The sequence below is a fragment of the Syngnathus typhle genome, linkage group LG6 (assembly GCF_033458585.1).
Source record: "Syngnathus typhle isolate RoL2023-S1 ecotype Sweden linkage group LG6, RoL_Styp_1.0, whole genome shotgun sequence".
NCBI lineage: Eukaryota > Metazoa > Chordata > Actinopteri > Syngnathiformes > Syngnathidae > Syngnathus > Syngnathus typhle.
Genome location: NC_083743.1, coordinates 8,284,128 through 8,306,428, shown reverse-complemented (window position 1 = coordinate 8,306,428; position 22,301 = coordinate 8,284,128). Strand labels below are relative to the sequence as shown.

The window sequence follows — 22,301 nt, the reverse complement described above, 5'->3', positions numbered from 1 at the left end:
GCTCCATGTTTTTATTCACAGACAAACCTAAATAATGGTTAATGATCCAAAAATATATAACCTAAACCCCTTTTAATAGTTTTTTTTTTTAAGTTTTTTTTAGATGTATTCATTCTGTAACACACAAAGCTGTTTTCCTCTCATTCTGTAATATAAAGTAACACACACAGCTGGTGTTCTAGGTTAACAAAAATGGGCTTTATACTTTAGAGCAGGGCTATTCAAAATACAAATCCTAAGGGGCCACATTTTTTTACCCCCCAGTAGGTTAAAGAGCCATATATCAAAGTTGGTTCGGTAACGTGATAATACTGTAATATTTAAAACAGAATATTCTTTTTGGGAAAAGATATTTGCACCAAGCAGTAAAACAGCAAATGTAATAGCAAGATCTTACTTTGGCTTGGTGACGGTGGGTGGCGGAGGAGCAGTAAAGTTCGCAGTTGTGACTTTGTACAACAACTCTCCATTCCTTCACAAATTCACAAAATAGGCATGTTTAGTTATAATATTTCAGTCGTGGGAATGTAAATCTGCATTACTTACAGTAATCCAACAGGACACATTTTCATGCCATTAGGCAACATAACCTCTGGTACAAAATTCGTCTAGAAACACACAGAGAGAAATACAACTGTTTTAATAGAACGATAACAAAACTGCAAGTGGGATCATTTTCCTTCCTCCATCCAAGTCTCTTAAAACTGCGTAATTGTACCTGTCCAGGAATGTGTGGACGAGTCTCAAAGTTCTGTGGAAGAGGTTGAATATTCTGATGGCTCATTGGCACAAAATGCATGCTTGGCGGAGCCATTAATGGATTTGGCTGCAGAAAACTGTTCTGTAGAGGTACATAACTATTTTGGATGGGAATAAAGCTATTAAAACCTCTGCTCGGGCCTACTGGCCGAGGGTTTGCGTTGTAAACTTGGGTCGCAGTTCGAGATGGTAGAGCGTTGTTTGGAGGTAAACGGTTGGAGGTAAAACCTGACATGTCCTTGTCGCTGTAAAGAAAAAACAAAAAAAAGAAGACAACCCAGTTTGTTATATACAATTAAAAGCTTTAGATCATTCATAGTCAAAGCTTGTGTGATATTTCAGCAGTTATAAAATGTATTCCAACACCTGAAGACAATGCCAGGGATTATTTGGCTCTTGTGACACATATTGAGAGGGAGATGATTTTCTGTTGGCAATAACACACAATAATATCATTTATATTATAGTTGACTGAAGTTTGAGATGATTCAATTTATTATTATGTCAGCAAATGTTATTATTACATACTCAGCAAATTGGGTAAGCTAACTAACAAATTGAACAATTTGTTCTATGGAGAACTATTTCTATTTATTCATTTATTTATTTGAATAGGAATGATGAACATCAGTATAAATACAAATTCATGCCAGATTATAGCGACAAAGCTAGTTTTCATCCGTAGTGCCGAGACAGGCCACATAAGAAAATGCTGGCAAAATTTCTCCAGGTACTTACTCAGGTCATTCCCAATGTAACATACGTACCTTGCTTATATATATCGACAAAATGGTGATGGACGTTTACTTTTCTGGACTCGTATTGTTCATATGACTTGTTTAACGTTTGGATGCCCTCTGTATCACACACATTGTAGAGCACGCTGTACATTCTACACACGCTGACACAGCTGTGATGTCAGAGACATCAAAACAGATTTGGTCTTTTATGTGACTTTTGGGATGCTTTAGGGCATCACCTTGCACGATGATGAATTTAACGCATCACTTTCCATGATTATGGGAATGATCAACTTTGCATGATGATTTACATGATGCAGAACATGGTGCTTCAGTTTTGGGAGTTCCCTGAAACAGTGAGGGCCTCCTCCAGCAATAAGGCTTGACAGCGTGTTGCTGTATTACTCAGTCTTTCTAAAAGATTGGATTGTTAAAAAAAAAGGAACCTTGTCTTCTCTGCCATGTGACTCTTTATGACTTTATATTTGGTTCTTCAACCATTTTACCACTAGGAGTCACTACAGTCACATCTATTGTAATTGTGGGGCCGGAATCAGGACACGGAGAGTTTTGCTTATTTTTGCAGATGTAGGAGAAGTGAAGGAACCATCAAGGACCTCTTACCTGGTCAATCCCAAGAAGACTTCCAATTAAGACAGAAAAACCTATCGTACAGTGTTTTGATCATATGAAAGGGCTCATTGAACATTAGGTGAGAGTTCTTAATAGTTAAGCTTTCCCAGTTGCTCAGTAACCGAAGATTCTATTCATCTCACAAAGTATAATCAATAAATGATTGTCCAAGTCAACAGTTGAGGATTGCTTTTCATTGCTTTATCCAGGCCTCAGATGCAAAGAAGAGTAATCACAGTTGAGCCAGACAGGCACGTTGTTGGGTTGTTCTTCAGCCGTGTTTTGCCTCTGCATGTCCGGGCTGAGACGGTATCGGCATTTTGATGGTTATTTTGATGGAGATGGTTAGAAATCAGAAATAATAGGCAACTTTTTTTTTTCCTAAATAGTGGATGCAAATGAAACTGAGCAAAATCTCTCAAGCCATCAAGTGATTTATTTATTATTTTCAGGAATTAAAAAACTTTAAAACACACTGCTCCATATTTTTCCGCACAAATTTTAAGACATTTTGTAGGTCGTGAAGAATTTAAAATACTAATTATTTGAACTTGCTCCATTAGGAAGTCATGTTTACAAAAATCAGCTCAAGTTAGGTAGCAGGTTGCCAATTCTTCCATTTTTGTGGATTCTCTACTTGTATTTGTTAGCAGTACATGAGAAAAGCCTTGAACATAAACTGCCTGAAAAATTCAAACCTATTTCAAATTTACACAATCAATTCAATCTGCAGGGGTAAATGCCATATTTCTTCCTAATTCAAAACTGAAAGATTACTTTTTGCTTTTTTTAAATCAGTGTTTAGGCATTGAAAGGCTCAAGTGTAGAAGCACCATCATTGCCCAAACACTTCTGAACTTAAGTGCATTAATGTAATGCCAACATGTCAGAACAGTCTGTCTTCCCTTCCAGCATTTAAAAGAGGACCGAAAATAAACAACACATTCCACCTGCAAGATTCTTAATCATGTATAACAATTAAAGACTTTCAACTGTGCATATATATATATTTTAAAAAATTAAAGGAGAAAGTTTAAAGGCCAGATTTTCTACGTGCTGCAAGTCAGTCAGTCTGTTGTCTTCCGTTGCATCGGAATCCTCCCGGTGTTTGCTAAAGGAACAATGTGCACAATTAAAGTCCATCCAAAAAAATCAACAGTCCGGAAGGAACCTTGACGAAGAATGCTTGGGCGATCGGGACGGAGGGTGACTAATCATCTGATTCAAGCCGGATGGTTGTTTAAGATATATTTGGGAAATGTGCTCTTCCAAGGAGAGTTCAACGTTTGTTGAACTCAGCGACAAGGACTCGGGGTCGTCCTCAAAATCTGTCTCGGCTTGTCCGCTTCCTTCCTCGACTTCTGGCACCAGGGCTGCTATAGATACCAAAATATGGCTTATTCGCTTTTGTTTTCATATATAATTAATTAAACACACACATTTCTTACCCTGCACACTGTTGGCATCTGCCTCCATATGATCACCCTCCTCCTTTTTGCCCTAAAAAAAAAAGAAATATTAATCAATTTAATTTATAGGAAATAGCAAAAAGTCCCACTTACATAGTTGTGCCTCCAGGACCAGTCTGGATGCTGCTGGGAGTGAAGTCGCTTCACTTTGTCAGCCAGCTCGTAATATTTGGCTTTCTCTTCCTGAGGTAGCAAATGCCACTATGTATAGACAATAAAATATTAGCATAGAAATGTACATTTTCAAAGTCTGCTTTATTGTCAATCCCTTCATACGTCAAGACACACAAAGAAACCGAAATTCCGTTTCCTTGATCTATTTATAGCGCATGAGTTTCTAACTACATGATTTAAAATGCCTCTGATTATCCTAAATGAATTTTCGCAGTTTCTGGTTTTCTTTTGGTGCTACGTAGTTTTATATTGACGTCAAACACATCTTTTTGGAATTAGGGCCAAAAATAGTATTTATATGTGTTTTTGTATCCACTGCACTTTATCGCCAATGATGAACTTCATGTGAGCTGCTGCACTTACCATTCGTCCGAGGATCTTGTTTATATCCGCACTGTTTCTTAGGTGAGAATGGTGCCTAACTGCTTGTCGATGTTCCTTCATGAACAACATGAATGCATTTGGGGGCTTCTTGACATACGTCTGATTTGTTTTTTTGTTTATCTTCCTAAATTTGGTGGAAAAAGAAATGACAATAATTGATTATTGCTTTTTTAAGCCGTATATTAAACTGTATATTTCAATACTTCCATATTATATTCATACATATACTGTATATTTCTATACTTCCATATTACATTCATATTATATTCCATATTTAAAGAAAAAAATCTTACTTAATCCTCGGAATGGTGGGTGGGAGAGGAGCAGCATAGTTTGGAGCTGTAACTTTATACAACAGCTCTCCATTCCTGAATAATAAACAGAAGCACATACTATTTTTAGATATTGCCTATTTCACTTTTGAATATGGTTAACAAACAATATGTACATTAAATATGGTAAAATACCTCATGTTAATTTCCAAATGCTTTTTATGTTTATTGCTTTTAACATGGAGTGCAAAGATCTGCCTGTTACTTAGATTTTTCCACAGTTTTTTTTCCTGTTTTTTTCCTCACTTATTGTTCATGTCATGTTATGTTCCTCTCTCTCCTCTAATAACAACTTTACATGTTGGACCGTGAAATGTAAGCCTTCAGTAAAACCTGTGCAACGTAACCCATTGCTAAAATAACCAAATTATTATTTTTTAATTTACAGATAGTGTCATCTGTTATTACTTACAATAATCCAACAGGACGCATGTTCATGCCATTAGGTAGCATCACCTCTGGTACAAAGTTTGTCTGGAAGTGGAAAAAAGAAAACGGGCAGTGCATGACAAAATATATTAGTCCAATTTCAACCTACCTGATCCAACACCTGAGCAAGTGTCTCTGTGTTTTGGGGGTGAGGTTGCACATTCTGATGAGTCATTGGTACAAATTGCATTCTGGTCGTCGCCATCATTGAACTCGCTTGCATGTAACAATTTTGTATCGGAATGAAGCCATTGAACCCCCTTCTCTGACTGGCAACCTGCTGATGGTTGGTGCCGTACCTTGACCCAGCAGGCTGAGCAGGGTTTGGAGGTAGACCTTTGGATGTGAAACCTGACATTTCCATTTTCTGTAACACAAAAACCCCCCATTTTGTTAGATTCACCTGAATGCTATTTGAATGAACCACAACACCATCAGTGACTCACATTATAATAGAGGTCACCAACTCCGGTCCTCAAGAGCCCCTATTGCATTTTTTAAAATGTTTCCCTTTTCCAACACTCCTAATTCAAATGATCCAAATCATTTGCTGTTGATCATTTTGTACGTTGGAGGAGGGAAACATTTAAATTATGCAGGATGACTGCTCTCCAGGACTGGATTGGTGATCTCTTCACCATGTCAAATTAAATCAAACTTTTCATTCATTCTGCTCTCCAATTAAAACATTCCAAATAAAAGAAGCCCCCTCCTCTCTAACAAAAAAATGTATACAAGTACATAATTCCCCATGATTGCTTTAGTATCTTACGATTATGTTCGCTGAAGGTTGAGGTTCTTGTCTGTGTGTATTCATATGATTAGTAGCGTCTCAAGTCGGGGATACTTGACGTCTATATTCATCACACTCACACCCTAAATGCAACAAACGCTGACACAGCTTTGTGGTCAAAGAATTCAAAGCATTGTTGACCTTTCATGTGTGTTTGCCGGTGCTTTGGCACATCACCTTATATGATGATGTACACAACGTGAATTCACTTTACATGATGACATAAATTTGATTCATCACTTCACATTACATGATGCCGTGCTTAAAAACGAAACCTCTCACCTGGTTTTAGCTAAAATAAGCTTTAGTCTCCAGAGTCTTGTATAAATGCAAATTATTCAACAATGCCACAAGAAATTCACCTTTATATGTACGACAATAATTTGAAAAGCATCTCACAAGCTCTGCAGAGATGAAGACAATGAATAACAATCCAAACATAACGCATTATGGTAAGTTAACATTTTTTGTCATATATTGTATCGTAAGCATAGGATGGTTCAGTAGACCATAGGTGTCAAACCTCAGGCCCAGGGACCAGAACCGGCCCGCCCTATAACTTTATGTGGCCGGCAAAGGTGAATCATGTGACAACTCAGTGTTTAAAATATCAAAACTGCAAATTGTCTTCCTTTTAATAACAGTGAGATGTTGCAAGGATTTTTTTTTGCAATCGCACTATCAAATTAGAAATTTGTTGAACTTCTTTTTTACTAGAATCTCTGTAATATCAGGAGCCATCCATTTCTATATAAGTCATTAAGGGAAACCACAACCACAATGTGCCCCGCTACAAAAATGAGTTGACACCCCTGGTCGAGACTCTCACTTGCAAAAAGAAATACTGTATATTGTGTATTATATACACATTAAAATTTAGCAAATGCACACGACTTTTACTTCAGTTTGGAATTAAGACCACAAGGTGACAGTGTTTCTCTGCAAACGCTTCCTCTACCCTTCCACTGCTTCAAATAGCCAGTGAATTTTGAGTACATAATAATGATACAATGAGTACATACATGCCAGATTCACATCCTTTGCATTTGAATCTGAAAATGTTTAATTCATTTCACCATGGGGTCCTTCCTTCGCCCTGTTAAATAATAGTAATCAGACATTTAAAGGAACTGTGCTCTGAGTATTTATTCGACTACATTGCATCAGTATACATCTGAAGCTAAGGTTCATAAGTAGGTCACCAAGGGTCATGGGTGAGTCTGATCCTTTCTCAGACAAATTTGGACAAGAGGCGGGATACACCCTGAACAGGTTACCTGACAATCACAGATTAATACTCTATATTGTCCTCTTAAATCAAAATAAATTTGCACTTAATTATAAATGTGGAACAGATTTTGCCTTTGGATTGAATTTGCTACTCATGACTAACGTACGGAAATGTAAACAGAGTCCTATTTTTAGCAGTGGCGTGATTTATTAGTTACGGGGTCCAATTATAGCTAATTCAAACCTCTGCAAAACCCTGAAAAAGAGATAAACAGGTTTCCAAGGCAACCTCAGCCAGCATAACAAATTCGACCTGACAAACAGACATTAAAATGCTTGCAGATGAAATAACAAAATCCTCACTAGTACTTAAAACCCGTTTTTTTTTTTGTGTGCTATTTTTTGGTCGATGTTGCTACTAGCTTTACATAACCTGTTGGCTTTGTACTGTTTACCGTGGTTCATCCACAGGGAGGATAGCTCTAATTAAATCATGTCTCTCCTTTCCGCCCTCTGTCTCAGTGCGATGGTTTTGTGTGTGTCGTCAGAGCCGTGGGCAGGAAACAAGATCAATAACAAACAGTTTAAACCAAAGGGTGCGATTTTATTTTGCCTGTTTTTCCTCTTTTCCACGAAGAATCCCAATGATGGAAAAGTTCAACAGCCCTGAATCATAAATTGTACTACTGCAAGGCTGAAATGGTTCAAACTAATAACAAGACCATAAATTGAAAAGTAATAAAAAATAAATAATAAAAATGAATAAATAAATAGATAAATAAATAGTGAAAATAAATAATAAAAATAAATAATCCCCAATTAAATGCTGTATATTCGACTTATATATTGTGTTTCACAGAGCTTCAATCTTTATTGTCCTTTTACATTCTGACTTTGTCTTCTTTCTTTTTTTGTCCGCCCTCAATTTAAAAAAAGCTTCAAAGTAGTTTAGGCGTATCCCTCTCCATGGTAACAGCATCTCTCATGCTTACACATGCACCCACACTCCCACATCTCATAATTCTGTCCTAGCCAGCGCTCTATGGCTGTACCCTCCCCCCATGTGAATTACCTCCCCCCACACTGGCTTGCTCCCTTTCTCTCCCGTATTGCCTCAATCTCTCCTCCTCTGTCAGCCGCTCCACTGTTAATGCTGCGTTGACTGCAAGATGTTCACCCCGGCTTGCAAGGGAACTTCAGGGGAGGCGAGGTAAGGCAGTGGCTGCTGACACTGATGGGAGAAGCAGGCGTTTTTTGTTGTTATTGTTTTTTTTTGTATGATGAGTGTGAGAACTCTCCAGATGGAGACAAGAGGCACCATGAGTTGCTGGCTTTGAACGACTCCTCAGCATTTGCACAACGCAAGTGAAGTGGAGAGCGATTTTAAGGATTTCTTGACTTGAGAGTACTCAATATCCTTGAACTCTAAAAAAAAAAATGCATGGATTTATTTCTGGGGTTGGTGCGTGTATATGTGTGTACAGTACATGCACAAGTGTGAATGGAAGCGTGATGGCATGCAAATTGTCTTCTGTGTACTGCTGCAATGTCTGGTCACGGTTGCCACGTTCCTGATCAGACCATATGGCACGTGTGTGCATGTGTGTGTGTGCAGGCGTGTGTGTGTGTGAGACTCGTGAGTGGCAACATGAAGTTATGTTTCTGCATATGTACGTGGGCGATGAACAAGAGTACGTCCCTATTTTCATTCAATCAACTGCTAATATCACGGTGAAGTTGCAGTGAAGCAAACATAGATGGAGAGAATGGAAAATGGCACTATAGTATTTTCAGGCTGAAGATTAGATTGACATTATTTATTGGCTAGCACACGGTCACTCTTGCACGTCAGTTAATGGGTGAATCCCAGTTCAAGCATGAATTGTCAAGCATGTGTGGACATTTTATTTCTTCAAGCTTCCGTCTGCAAGGGGGGGTGCATACCCTACTGTATGCGGTATAGAAAGGGATGCAGCGAAATGTGCAGCTCGGAGTCTGTGTCTGAGATAGCAAACATTCCTTGAGCAGGAAACAATCCACTGGCTTTTGCAATAAAAATCCAATATGACTTCATATATAATTGCATAACATCAGTATTGACAGGTATTCTCGAGCCCAGCATTACAGAGGCAGCTTGATTCTCATATAAATACTGTAATTAAGAAAGAAGACAAAACAGATACGTGGGCAGGGAGAGGGTTGCTGGATAACGAAGGCGGGATTAAAAAAAGCACCAGGGTGAGAAAAGCATTAGGAAGCTATTCCCTAAGGGGCAGAAATCCATTAATTCGTTTCTTATGGGATTATCATGCTGTGGGTTATGGGAAGGTGAAGTCATCCCAGGTGACATATCACGCTGGACTGGTTGTCAGTCTGCTGAGTTGAATGACTGGACTTGTAGCAACCCTCGATCTCAATGGTTGACACCAGAGTTAAAAAAAAGAGAATCTTGCAGGAGAAGAGCTTTTGGGGCAACTGAGGAATCCGCTTCTGCTGCTTGGGTGGTGGCTGTCAGAAAAATTTGCGGAATTCATTTCTCTTGCGTTAACAATTTAGGAAACAATGAAGTCTGGAATCAACAGATTGGTGCAGGATCTGAAGTGAAGTGGTCATGGTGAAAAGAACTGATCCAAAGGTCCATCTATGTCTACCTTGTCCAAGGTCATGAGATTTGGATAGGAACTTAAAAGATAGGACTACAAACACAAGTGGCAGAAATGAGTGAGTGAGAAGCTGAGCAAAATGAATGGATGCCTTCTTGTCATTATCCAGCACATTTGTAGATGCTTATTCTGTAAAAGGATTTCTATGAAAAAACAGTTGAGGGTCACAGCAGCAGCAGCACAACACTCAAGAGCTTACTTCAAGACCATCGGTACTGAGCTGCCAGGTGTCGTCAGCAAATCTGCCACGCTCTGCACTTGGTTCCAACGATTATGTCAGCTCGTGTGTGTGCTTGCTATAAGTGCATCAGTGCATGCATATACTATACTATGCACTGCAGTCAATGATTTTGTACGCGAATGTATGCGTGCATGCGTGGGCGAGCGGGCGTGCTGTCACTTTGACTAAAATCCATCAACGAGGAGAAGCATGAAAAGTAGGCTATCATTTGAGAAAATGCAAAACAAGTGAAAATCTGCTCTCCTAAACGGAAAATGGATCATATTAAACATGATGACAGGATTTCGAATGATGCATGAACTAAACTGACATTTATGGAATATATTAAGGACAAAGGGATAGTGCTCTGTAAATGTTGGACAGGGAAATAGGCATTGCTTAAATTATCATACCGTTTTTATAGTGTGTGATGTGCTGGTGACCAGCACTGCACACACAAAACAATATTAGGCATCTTTCTTGTGCAAAGCAGTTTTCTGGCGTAGTGGCAGCACTGACCTGTGGGAGGCAGCATGGTACTGCAGGGCATATTCGAACAGATGGAAAATAGAAATCATCCAAAAACTAGAAAAAGGATAAAGAGCGCATCTGCTGATGACATTGTTTTTATTGTGATGAATAAGTTATACACTCAACATAACCTGTCAGTCCACGGATTTATTTGTCTAGCAAGAGTGCAAGATTCAGGTGCTTGCTTGCATCACTAGAGGCCATTATTTTATTTATTTATTTATTTTATTTTCCTTTTATTTATTTACTTATTTTTTTTTCTTTGTATGGACCGTCTGACTCATTGGTGTCCTTAAAGGGAAAAATCCAACTGACACTACACTTTGTGTTACACGCCACCCGAATTTAAAGAGATGCTCAAATCGGGCTGTACCACTTGAGCTGTTTCATTAAGCGTGTGAAATCATGAAGAGGAAGGGCATCAGGAAGGAAACTCCCTTTGGTCACACCACTGCATTGACTACATTATATACCTCGTTCCCCTTTTGTCCTTGTTTGATTTGTGTCTGATCTAATATTAAACACTTGAGTTGTATAACTTATATATTCTTTAACATATTAATCAAACTTGTTATTTTATTTAATGCATTGAGTTTATTAATGCAAGTGGGATGTACCACTGGTTGCTTGCAGATATTTTGGGTGCTAAACATAATTCAAGAGTTCCAAAAGCACCTGCAGGAGTGTGTGGGAAATAAACTTTCACACTCAGATGGGTTCTTCTGGCCCCTCCCCACCTTTGACCCTCCCCTTCTAATCACTATGTATATTCAATGCATCTGTAGATTGCAGGCTTTGTGTTTAACTGGCTGTGACAGAGCAAGCAGTGTTTCAGGAAACTGACTGAACGGTCGAGAGAGTAGCCCAAATAAAGGAGCCTAAGAGAAGTAGAGAGACAGAGAGAGTGACACAGACTGACAACAGGACACACATTTCCCGACGGATACACAGAGAGCATTCCATGTGAGGACAATAGTGGGACAAAAATGCTCAGAAGGAGAAGCCTGTCATTTGGTGGTTTTGGATGGTATTGTATTTTTATCTTTTCTTTGAATTAATGTGTTTGCAAATTTGATCTCCATTCTTTGAGTTTTGAAGTGATGTTGCTGAAGTTTGGCTGGAAGGATGGGCGGGCGGAGGTCTTGAGCTATTACAGTCGGCGCTGTCTCCGTTGTGGGAGCTTTTGTAATCTGCTGCTGGTGTATATTTTGCCTCATGTGACATGGCACACAAACACTCATTAGAGTTGACCTATTAGGTTTCTTGTTTTACTGGTTAGATGAATCCCTTGATGCAGTGCACAACAAGCTCCCCATTTAGCCCTATTAGTGTTGAAAGTGCTGACACACTGGAGTGGGCAACGTCCTCGTTGGCTGTCATATTGCTACACTGAAAGCATCGCATTGGAGCACTTTAACTGCCCAGAAGGGCCGAGGCAGCACAACCTGACACCGAAGATGAAATGAGTTAGTCAAACCACAAACACACATACAACTATTTCATTTTTAAGTCATTTAGTGTTGTTACATCATTGAATTTGGATATTGCGTTATTTCACGCCACTCGTTATTGCTCAATATTGGCTAATGAAAAACAATCACATTTAAAACCAACTAAAAAAATAATAATAATAAACCTGTCCCTGTATAACATAGATTACAAATAGTTCCACACAATTATACATCCATATGAAATGGGATTAAAGAATCAGAAATGCTTGCAAGAAGAAATAAATATATTTGTGATAGTTTGATAACTTGCGCTAGTTTCCAGTGCAATGAATATAGCGGAACGGAATGTGACGGATCAGATGCCAGTAAAATGGAAATGGGACATTTAATGGTGTTGTTAGATCACCCGAGGGAATGAAATGAAATTATAAAGCTCTCTTCTTAACTCTTTAATATTCATGCTCTCGGTCGTTCACGTCTCCACGTGCCCACAAAACTACTTTCAAGAGAATTCTGACATAATGATGATCATTAATTTTTTGTCTCATATTTCTTTACAGGATTGACAAGCCCACCTTGTCAGCATTGAAATCCCGGTGAGCAAATAAATCTCTAATGTTACCTTGTAATTGTCATGAAATTTGTGATTATCTCAAATGAAGCAAAATTGAGTGTTTGTATTTTCCAACGCTGGAAAATAACATTTTGCTTCAATAGTGAATTTGTTTTGGGCTGTGTGAGATCAGACAAGGAATCAATAATGTAAAATCCCTTCCGACTGAGGTTCATTTTAGGAAATTATAGCGGCTTTGTGGGCTACATCAAAGAAACAACATCTACTTGTGATCGGGTCTCATGAGAACTTTGGCTTTAGGGAAGATTCTTCTGATGTCTTTTGAACAAATTACTCCGTTTGTGGTTTGGAGCTTATCGGCAGGAAGAATAAATCTTAGGGATAACTAAAAAGCTGATTTAACAACAGGGACATGGGCAATCCATTGCTAGATGTCCCTTGGGAATCACAATTTTCTTGCAACCTGAAATGTGATTTATCATAAATACAGTTTGATACACTGGTGGAGCTAAGGGGGGTCCGTGGGGGCACTGCCCCACCCCTTTTTGAAACATGCCAGATAATTGATTTTGGAGTATTATCCAATTTTTCCAGGATATTCTTTTTCCACATTGCCACCTGCCGTCCAGAAAAAAAAAACCATAAGCTTTATCAGAATTTTTTGAAGAATTTTAAAAATATTTTTTTGTTTTTACGGACCCCACTTGAATATCATATTACATTTCATTGTGTCACTATAAATAGCTGAGGATAACATCTGCTTCAGCATGCAACTGTGGCATTTGATTTGTCATTTGCATGCTTCGTTAAACATTCTTCGTGGGTGTCATGTGTGAGAAGCACCAGCTTGTCGTTTGTGAAATTCATCCGAAAAGCCCGATAATTGTTTGCCGACGCCATGAGAGGTGATGCTTGCTTGTGTTTATCCATCTGTGCATGCTAACTATCTATTATCCCATGCGTGTTCCCACATAGACAGACTTTGACAGTATTGCTCTCTGACTCATTGCTAACCTCCGTGTGTCATCAACTTTCTATTTATGTCATAATTCCACACCTCAAAGACTGATCCAGTTGACTCACTTGCGCATGTAAAATAACCGCAGCAAAATACTCTATTTATTTCCGCTAATTCTGCCACACCAGATTTGCCGAGACTGGTGCGCAACCATTTATTTTACATAAATATAATATTATGGATCCATATCACACCTGCCTCTTTCACTCCCTGGCCAGGTGTTGTTGGACTGCTGTCTGTGGAGTGGCACTGAATATGAATGAGTGAGTCGTGACTCTTGCTTGAAGTGTGTGTGAGAGTGTGTGTGTGTGTGCCCTTTTGATCTCGCTGTTTGATTAGGGGAAAAGGGCTCTATGGAGCAGCGAGAGCGTAAAAGAGAGGCGAGCACTCAGACAAGAATATGAATGTGGTTTTGTGACATGCACGTTTATATGGTCGAGGCGAGACAGGTAGATGGATAAGGAACCACGTAGCAGGTGTTAAAGAGATCACCGTGTGGTTTCTATTCCATCCCTCCCCTTGCTCCAACTCTCCCTAATCCCGGTTGCTCTACTACAAAGAGAACATCCCTCTACCTCCGGGTCTCATTAATAGCTGTATAATCAGTCTTGTGTGCATGTGGGCTACCAAGTGCCTGCATTAGCAAACATCTCTTTGTGGCTTTTGTCTTGGGGTTGTGCTGATGAATATTGCAAATAGGAATTAAGGGAGAGAGGGGATGAAACAGGGGCAGGTTTTAGTAGATCGCCATTCGAATATTGTCTGACCATGCCACGCAAGCTATGGTGAGTAACTGCTGGTTGATTTTCTTTTTCTACATAGAGGAAGAAATATTTTGGAGGCTTTCTGATGACTTTGTATTGATTCGTTTGGAAACCGGTGTTCACTGTTTTACAAAATGTGATCTAGTTTTAAATGTCCGTGGCCTTAGGTAAAAGCAATATGCTATATGAGTCCAAATGAATTTTAGCATGCCGCACCTGTTAACATGTTGTTGTTTTTTTTTTACATTTAAAAGAATGAGTGATTATTGTGTTTATTGACATTTTACAAAAGGCGGATAGTGTCAAGCCAACAATTGCCCAAGTAATGACCCCTAAGGAGTTTTGCTATGCGATCAATATTCTGATGGCCTATAATCAACTTCTCTTTACGTTTAGGACCTTATCAGTAACAAGCATACACACAAGACATTGCTGCAGAGCAGCTCGCTACTGCGACTAATCATGTGGAATGGACACAAAGATGGATTATCTGATCATAATGCATCCATAGATGAGCACCGCTCGAGATGTCTCAAATTGTGATCGTCCAGAGAAAACGTGTCGACGCTGCACGTTATCGTTTGTTTAATTAATTTAATTGGCACTTTGGGATTCCCCCGAATGTAAAGTGCATTATAAATATAATTTATTATTATTATTATTATTATTAATTTGCATTAAATGTAGTCATCCGTTCACTTTAGCATGCACAGTGGAATCAAGATGGCGCGGAAGCGACTCGTACAGTTACAGTATATCCGTAAGATGATCTTTTTAATTGAGGCAATTAGTTCTTTGTGAAACTAATTATTATCCCCCTCACGGAAGTAACATCATAAATATTACAGATCACACACATGCAGCAAGGGTTTATTTTGAGACCACACCGCTTCATATTATTTTACATCCTCCATGTTGTGTGTAGACTTTGTTTTTCTTGTTTGTATTTATCTTTGGATTTTACCAAACAGACCAGAAGGCTGAGCCACAGATTGTTTTCGCCTCGCATTGCAAATGTCACCTTGCACTTTCGTCATTATGAATGTGCTGCTAATTAGCTAACACTTGCCACAAGTTATTTACACACTGCTCAGGCCCGCCTCAACAGAAACTCACACTGGAGCATACTGATTGAAATTTATGCGCATGTGTTGCTTTTTCGTCTCTGCTTTTCAAGAATAAGGATACAGTAAGAAGACCTTTGCTCCGATGTGAATTTTAATAAGCCTTTTTTTTTAAATCCATCACTTTGCATCATGGACGGACATTCATATTTTTTCCACTTCCTTTGAATTTGCTTTCTCGTAAGAATGATAATTTACTGAATTAATTATCTGGTTACAGACTATGCTTCACTGTTGTGCTTTGCCTCAATCAGTGTTTTTGACTGATAATTTGCCTTACAAATTAGTTTACTCCAGGACAATTTATACCAACCTCCTGACCCACTTCTGTGACGTGACTGGAGGAAGATGTTTCTCCTTTGAGAAGCTCTAACCTCAGCTTATCGTCCTCTAGCCTAGTTTTTTCGGGGGGGAAGGCGGGTGTAAATGTTACCTTCCTGGCCCCATCATGGAAAAGAGCAAATGTGCTGTTACTATTTCTGGAGCATGGCATTTACTCTGTGTCCTGGCCCACCTTCTGTATTGCACGGAATAATGCCAATTTATGGCTATTGAACAAACACAGGACGTAATATCTACTGCTGTCATGTTTACTCGAGACGATTTAATAAAGCCCACAGCAAGCAACGCTTTCTTCCACAGAGGCTGTGTGTGTTGTCTTAATGAACTCTTGGGTGATTACTTTTAGTTTATTTAGAGCTTTTGTGAAGACTGTGTACACAGTGCTACTGTTTGACCAACCAGATGAAGACAACATGAAAAGAGGAAGACGACTCGAGAACAAGGATAGCGTTCAAATGAAATAGTTTTTAACAGCCAGACTTATGCATATGTGTGTTACATTTCTACTTAATACACATGTGAGATTAAAATATTGTGGTTTCAAGTTGCAAAGATAATTCTTGAAGCGTATGGGAAGTGGTAAAGCTCCACCCATCCTCAAACGTCCAAAGGGAGGATGTTGCACTTCCTCTATTTTCACACCTCCTTTTCTAAGAAACAGAAAGCATAATAGAGAACGTTTAGGTAGTCATTTGATTGCCTGTTTTTTTTTCTTCTAATTGCATATTTGATACGCAAGTCACACAGGCAAGGTCATGATTTTATTGAAAGGCTATTACAGTGTTGCGCCTCTTGAGGCCCTCAATGTATTGATATACAATTTGCTGAGGAAATGACTGCACCGCTAGAGGGCAGTGTTCACTAGTATTTTTCTTCCCACCTGTTGAGGTTAACATGGGTAGCAGGTCTGCACAAACAAAAACGGACTAATTTTAACTGTAAAGTACTAAACCCATTTAATTAGACTTTTTTTTTTTTTTTTTTTGCTTTAGAGGCTAATGTTTAATTTATTTTGAACCTGCTTTGCTTTTACAGCACAAGAACTAGAGCACAAACATTACATCAAGACAGTCCTTTAGATTTAAAAATGTTATTGTATTTACTTGGATAATAGATGCACAGTAAAGTGTTGTTGTTTGTACTTAAAACAGCTTCATTGAATGGTACTATAGGGAGTTAAGTCTGTTGCCATGGCAGCAAGAACTGATAGTCTTCTCGTATGACTCATTTCCATGGTGATGGGTCAGTTGCAGCCTCTTTTTAAACACAACCGGTAGGGACTCCGATCTGCAAATTCAACGTTTGCACAATTGAGGTCCCTATACATATGAATTAATACAAATAAGGCGTGCGTGTGTGTGTTTTTGTGCATGTGTGCCACATGAGAAGCACCAAATTTAGGTTTGGGTTCAATTCATAGCATTCACCAAGGCTCAATTTGAGTGCGCTGTCACTTTATAGACCCAAAATATTGTATAACGTGTCTCCAAAGTCATTCACCATCAAATGATGAGGAAAAAACATTAACAGGTGAAATGACAGCCCAAGTACTTCTACTGCCCTAACCTGTTGTTTAATTTGGATGCCAAGATTTCCTGTAGCACGGCTGCCCTCTACAAGTCATTCTTGGTACTACAACAGGACATTGTAAATCTTTCATCAGGAGAGATATCTTTGTGTGATGTGCTTGTTGATCGTCTTGAATACATCACGTACAGTGCTCTCACTTAAAAGCAGTGAAGTTAAAAATCTGGGTGTACCCAAATTGAAGTGGACATGATGTTCCTTTCAGTTCTTTTCGTCATTGGGATTCATCAAGAAGTTGTTCTTAACTCCTCTTAGTGATGCACTCAAACCTTTAATACTGAGATCCATTGAGATTTTCTTAATGAGGTGATTTAGATCATTAGATGAGAACATTCACATTTAGTGCTGCAGCTAGAGGGTTGATAATTACAGGTGTGACATTTTTGGAGCCCTGCTCCCTCGTAACCTTGAGCAGGATAAGCAGTAAAAGATTGATGGATGTGTCTAGATTGTAATCCCTGAAGGGAAGGGAATTTTTCATCATCAACTAAGTATATTTCTCTCTAATTCTAAACTGTACAATCGCAACAACTATGATACTGTGCGTGCGCATACGTGCACTGATTCATGTTCCCCTCAAGTCACAAGAAAAACCATCTGCCTCTCAGTGTTTGACAAATATTTACTCCTTGCTTTGTGCCTGATGCTGCTCGCACTCAGACAGAGGAGCTGATAAGCGGACCATCTGGTCAGAAGGCTCACTGTCGAGGGCTCGTAGAGAAGCCACTCACCGATGAGGCGGCATCGCTGAGAGGTGGTCTTTGGAGAGGGGGCAAAGAGTAAGCACATGGCTGCAGTTGAATAATATGCTTCAATACACACGCATGCTCAGATGCATAGCTTTTATCACACACAGGAGGCATATGAGATAAAGTCAAACAATTTTAGTCAGACCATTTTTAGAGGTGCACCAACAATGATTGATTCTGTTTTCTATACACTAAAATTGCTCAATCTGATTTGATTCAGTAAGAGATTATTTATTGATGTTTTTAAAAATATATTTTTAAATGTTTTAGTGTGAGAAAGTTGCAACAAAAAAAAAAAAGGAACAAGGGAGGTGACAAAACTTTACATACCTTCCTTATTTACTTCCGATAGTAAACTGTAAACATAATGATTGCACAATTCAAATTTGGTTCTGTTACGTGACTTCTCTTCTTCCGACTTCTGTTCACACTCTTCATTCCAACCGATCACCTCAAAGTTTGCGTGCGCGTGTGTGCGTGTCGCACAATTTTATTTTCAATCTCGAGCCTTCTTCATCTGAACTTGTTAAGGCCTCAATGTGTTGCCACTGGAAACCGCATAAAAGGTTCTTTCTGTGCTGTGTGATGGCTGTTGGGAGCGCACTTGATGTAACCTCGTTGCAAATTACAGTCTTTTTAGCATCAGTGAGAATAGAGGATGGCTGTACAGACTGGAGGAAATGAGAAAGAGAATGAAACAAGACTTTGAGTGGGCTCGAGCAGAGAAAAGAGGGTCCACAGCTGACAGATGTGACCAAAAAGACAAGAGGCCATGTTCACACTACAGGAATAGCCGACATGTTGACCAAATCTCATTTCTTACTGTGGGATCGAAGAGAACGAGGGGAGCACTCAATCTTTACCCACAACAAAATTCCAATGAGGCCATTGATTTGTCTCGTGCTCTTCAAACATTTGCACAACCATTTTGCCTGGTGACAACGTACATACTAGTAAGCAGGGCTTGTTTGGCTGTAACTGATCATTTGGATAAACAAAACAGCACTTTTTTGTCATGTCACACACATCCCACTCAGCCATGGAGTTCCTCAAGGTTCGGTGCTCTGCCCCATCATTTTCACGATCTGCATGCTCCTTTTCGACATCCCTACATCATACATGTTTTTTTATTCATTCTAATTAGTATTATAGTATCCCCCCCACCACCACCACCACATTACAGTATCTTTGTCTGTGTGTTCAGGTGTGTCACTTAATTTTTTTTTATTTTTATTTTTAATTATTCTCTGCCACATTACAGGATCTTTAATTGTCTGTCATTTCATTTTTTTAATTTGAATTTATTTAATTTGAAATGTTTTCCTCCACTTTACAGGATTTTTAATTGTATGTATGTACAGGTGTGTCATTTCATTTTTTTAAATTAGAATTTTTTTATTTGAATTTTTTTCCTCCACTTTACAGAATCTTTAATTGTCTGTGTGTACAGTGTCATTGATTTTTTTTTTTTTTTTTTTTTTTAAATATGAATTTTGTTTTCATTGCGTCATTGAATTCCTTGTGACCAGTTTTGATCATGTCATCCATCTTTAATTTTGAAAATATTTGATAGATGCTAGACTCTAGCAGCTAGAGCAAGCACCTTGACACCAACAATTCTCAACGGAGACTTCATTGGCTCTCTCTTCACGGCACATCTATCTATGGAGTAATCACAGGAAGCCTTCCTGTGATCAGAAGTAAATCTTGATACAGCTGAAAGGATATATCTATCCTGATTGCGTCTTTGTGTTTGCACGCACACACACACTCATACACAGATCTTCTGTCCGACGAGCACATCAGGGGAAGTTGGATGGTTTCGCTCCAACAGAGTTGAATTCAAACCCAATTTCCTTATAGAGGAATAATTTATCTCAAGTCCTGGGCCTTGGCTGTTTGGCTTGAAACATTGTCACAGAGAGAGATGATCATTGGTGACCACAACATAACCTGGGTTATGCATTTTAAATCAGTTCCATTCTTGTTCTACATATCAATCAAAACAATCCAGGTCAATAATCTGTCACGTTGTATGAAGATGACGGTTATGTCTTATTTTTTTATTTTTTTAAATCAACCTCAGGTTTAGACAAAATTGAACCAAAGCAACAATCGCGTCACAACTACATAGCCAAAGCTAGACAGAGTGCAGCAAATTCTCGAGTTCGAGTTTAGTGAAGAGAAAAGGACTGTCAGTGATACATCACTGCAATCAACAGCCACTAAAGGAACAAATATACTGCATCACCAGTTCATCGTCACAGCATGAGTCGAGACCTGTCTCTGATTGGATCTGATTTCTCTCTATCATTTCGCTCCACGTCATGCTCATTTGTTCACAATCTTTTCTCTGGTTCTAATTTCCTTCGCCCAATCTCTGTGTCCTTGACGGGATGAAGATCTCTGATGATGTGTGGGTTTTCGCAGAATTTCCAAATGCTTCAGTCCTGATTTTAATTTGTCTTGCCACTAATATTGCAGCCTCATCATTTATTGACTGATGCACGTTCTCACCAAAGCTGACAATCGTCTGGCATGTCTGTCAGGGGCCCCAATATTTCTACTGATGGGTCATCCATAAGGTTCCTCTATGGCCAATTGTATGGAAGACAGTTTTTTTTCTTTATTGTATGTGTGAGTGTGTCTAGCAAAAACAACCCCTTTTCCTCGGCAGGTCTGTCCTGCTCTGAAACTCTCGAGACTGTTCTTCCGCCAGTAGCTTCTCCTCGAGCACAAGTTTCGTAATCAGAACTTCTAACTTCATCGACAGCAGTGGTCATCTTGTTTTATTTTTTTTAAATCTAGATTTCCTTTTGCGTTAGACAGAGAGCAAAAATAAATAAATTAAAACCCATGAGGAATCCATTTAAAAATAACACACTCTTGTAATTGCCAAACAGTCCAACCATACATGTGTTAATTCACCTGCAAATATGGGAACGAAACGCAAAATGTATTCACAAATATGCATGAATACAATTCTCTCCGGTCTCAGTTGTCTCGCTTCAGCGTGATGTTTGGGCCAGAAGCAATGCTTCATTGTTCTCAAAGACACACAATAGTTCTCCCACGTCTTATTTTTAAAAACTCTCGGTGACAGTGCAATACATCAAGTGCACTTCAACTACAACCTGTGCTTCATGTGCATTTCTTCATACTTAATGTGTTGTTACAGTAACTAATTTGTAAATGAGACTGTAGTCATCCAATTAACATTTGAATTCAGTTCTAATCAACGTAGTTAGTTGTCCCAATAATATTGATAAATTATCCCAAAATGTTTTTTCACTTGCATGTGATTGACAAAAACACTTAGATGAATTGGTTTTGTACCTTCTGTAATAATATCACAAATATATCAATAAATACTCATTTAAAAAAACAAAAAACTGTTTGTTGCTAGTTACCTTTTTTTTTTGAGGGATAGAAATATCTGCTAAATATGTGGGCCGGCTGCCACAGGATGTACACCGTAATACAAAAAAATAAAGATGTCAGAATTCATGCACAACATGTTCATTTTTAAGGGCTTGTTTGAAAGGACAAATTGTACAAAGAGATATAAACTTCAATTACTGGAAGAGGATCTTGAAAGCTGTAGAGGCCAGCTGGTATTGATGGTTTGAGAGTGTAAACTCAAGCTAGTGCTCTTCAGAATGCTCACAGCTTTGTCCTTTGTGCCCTGAAATGTTGCCAGAGGATTGGATCAGTCTGGAGAGACATTCAGAAAACCAAAAACAATGTTGCAGGGAGTCAAGCATGAAGCCGGTTAGAGAAGAAAACATGAAAAATACTTCTTATTCCGGATGGAAGTCAGAACGTGACATTAAACCGCCAGCAAGTGTGACAAATCTTATCGTGTTAATTATTTGGGTTATAAACAATTACAGTCTGTAATATTACATTAGTTGAATAATTAATTAGTAATGGAACGATAATGAATTTTCAAGGTTATGTTTTTACATTCACTTCAGCATTCCTTTTGAGTTCTTCTTTTATATTCCCCAGAGACGGCTCATTGCTTAGAATTTGGAGAAATATCTCAAACATAATATTAAAGATTAAAAGGTTATTCCCAAATTGTAAAATGCACTTCCATTTGAGCTAAGAGCTGTAGATTTGTCATTTTTGCATTGTATGAAACTCTGAGTGCTCTTTAAATAAAATGTACGTACAGCTCTATAGAACACAATGAGTCATCATAATTGAAAAAGCAATATTGGAATGTGTTGAATCAAACATACAATAATACGAATGACAAGCCAGTCACCATCAAGAGCCGATAAATGTCAAGACTTGAAAGAGATTTTCATTTTATTTACACAAATGTTT

The 22,301-nt window shown here is 38.6% G+C and overlaps 1 protein-coding gene across 1 annotated transcript in view; it reads left to right on the top strand.

The window, feature by feature from the left end:
• The first annotated feature begins 11,142 nt into the window (after nucleotides 1–11,142).
• Nucleotides 11,143–22,301, top strand: part of LOC133155404 (rap1 GTPase-activating protein 2-like) — a 34,633-nt gene continuing 23,474 nt past the window's right edge. The window contains exons 1-2 of the mRNA XM_061280703.1: nucleotides 11,143–11,384; nucleotides 12,369–12,404. Of these exons, the coding sequence (XP_061136687.1) occupies nucleotides 11,344–11,384; nucleotides 12,369–12,404 (77 nt within the window). The 5' untranslated portion in view covers nucleotides 11,143–11,343. The remainder of the gene's footprint in view (nucleotides 11,385–12,368; nucleotides 12,405–22,301) is intronic.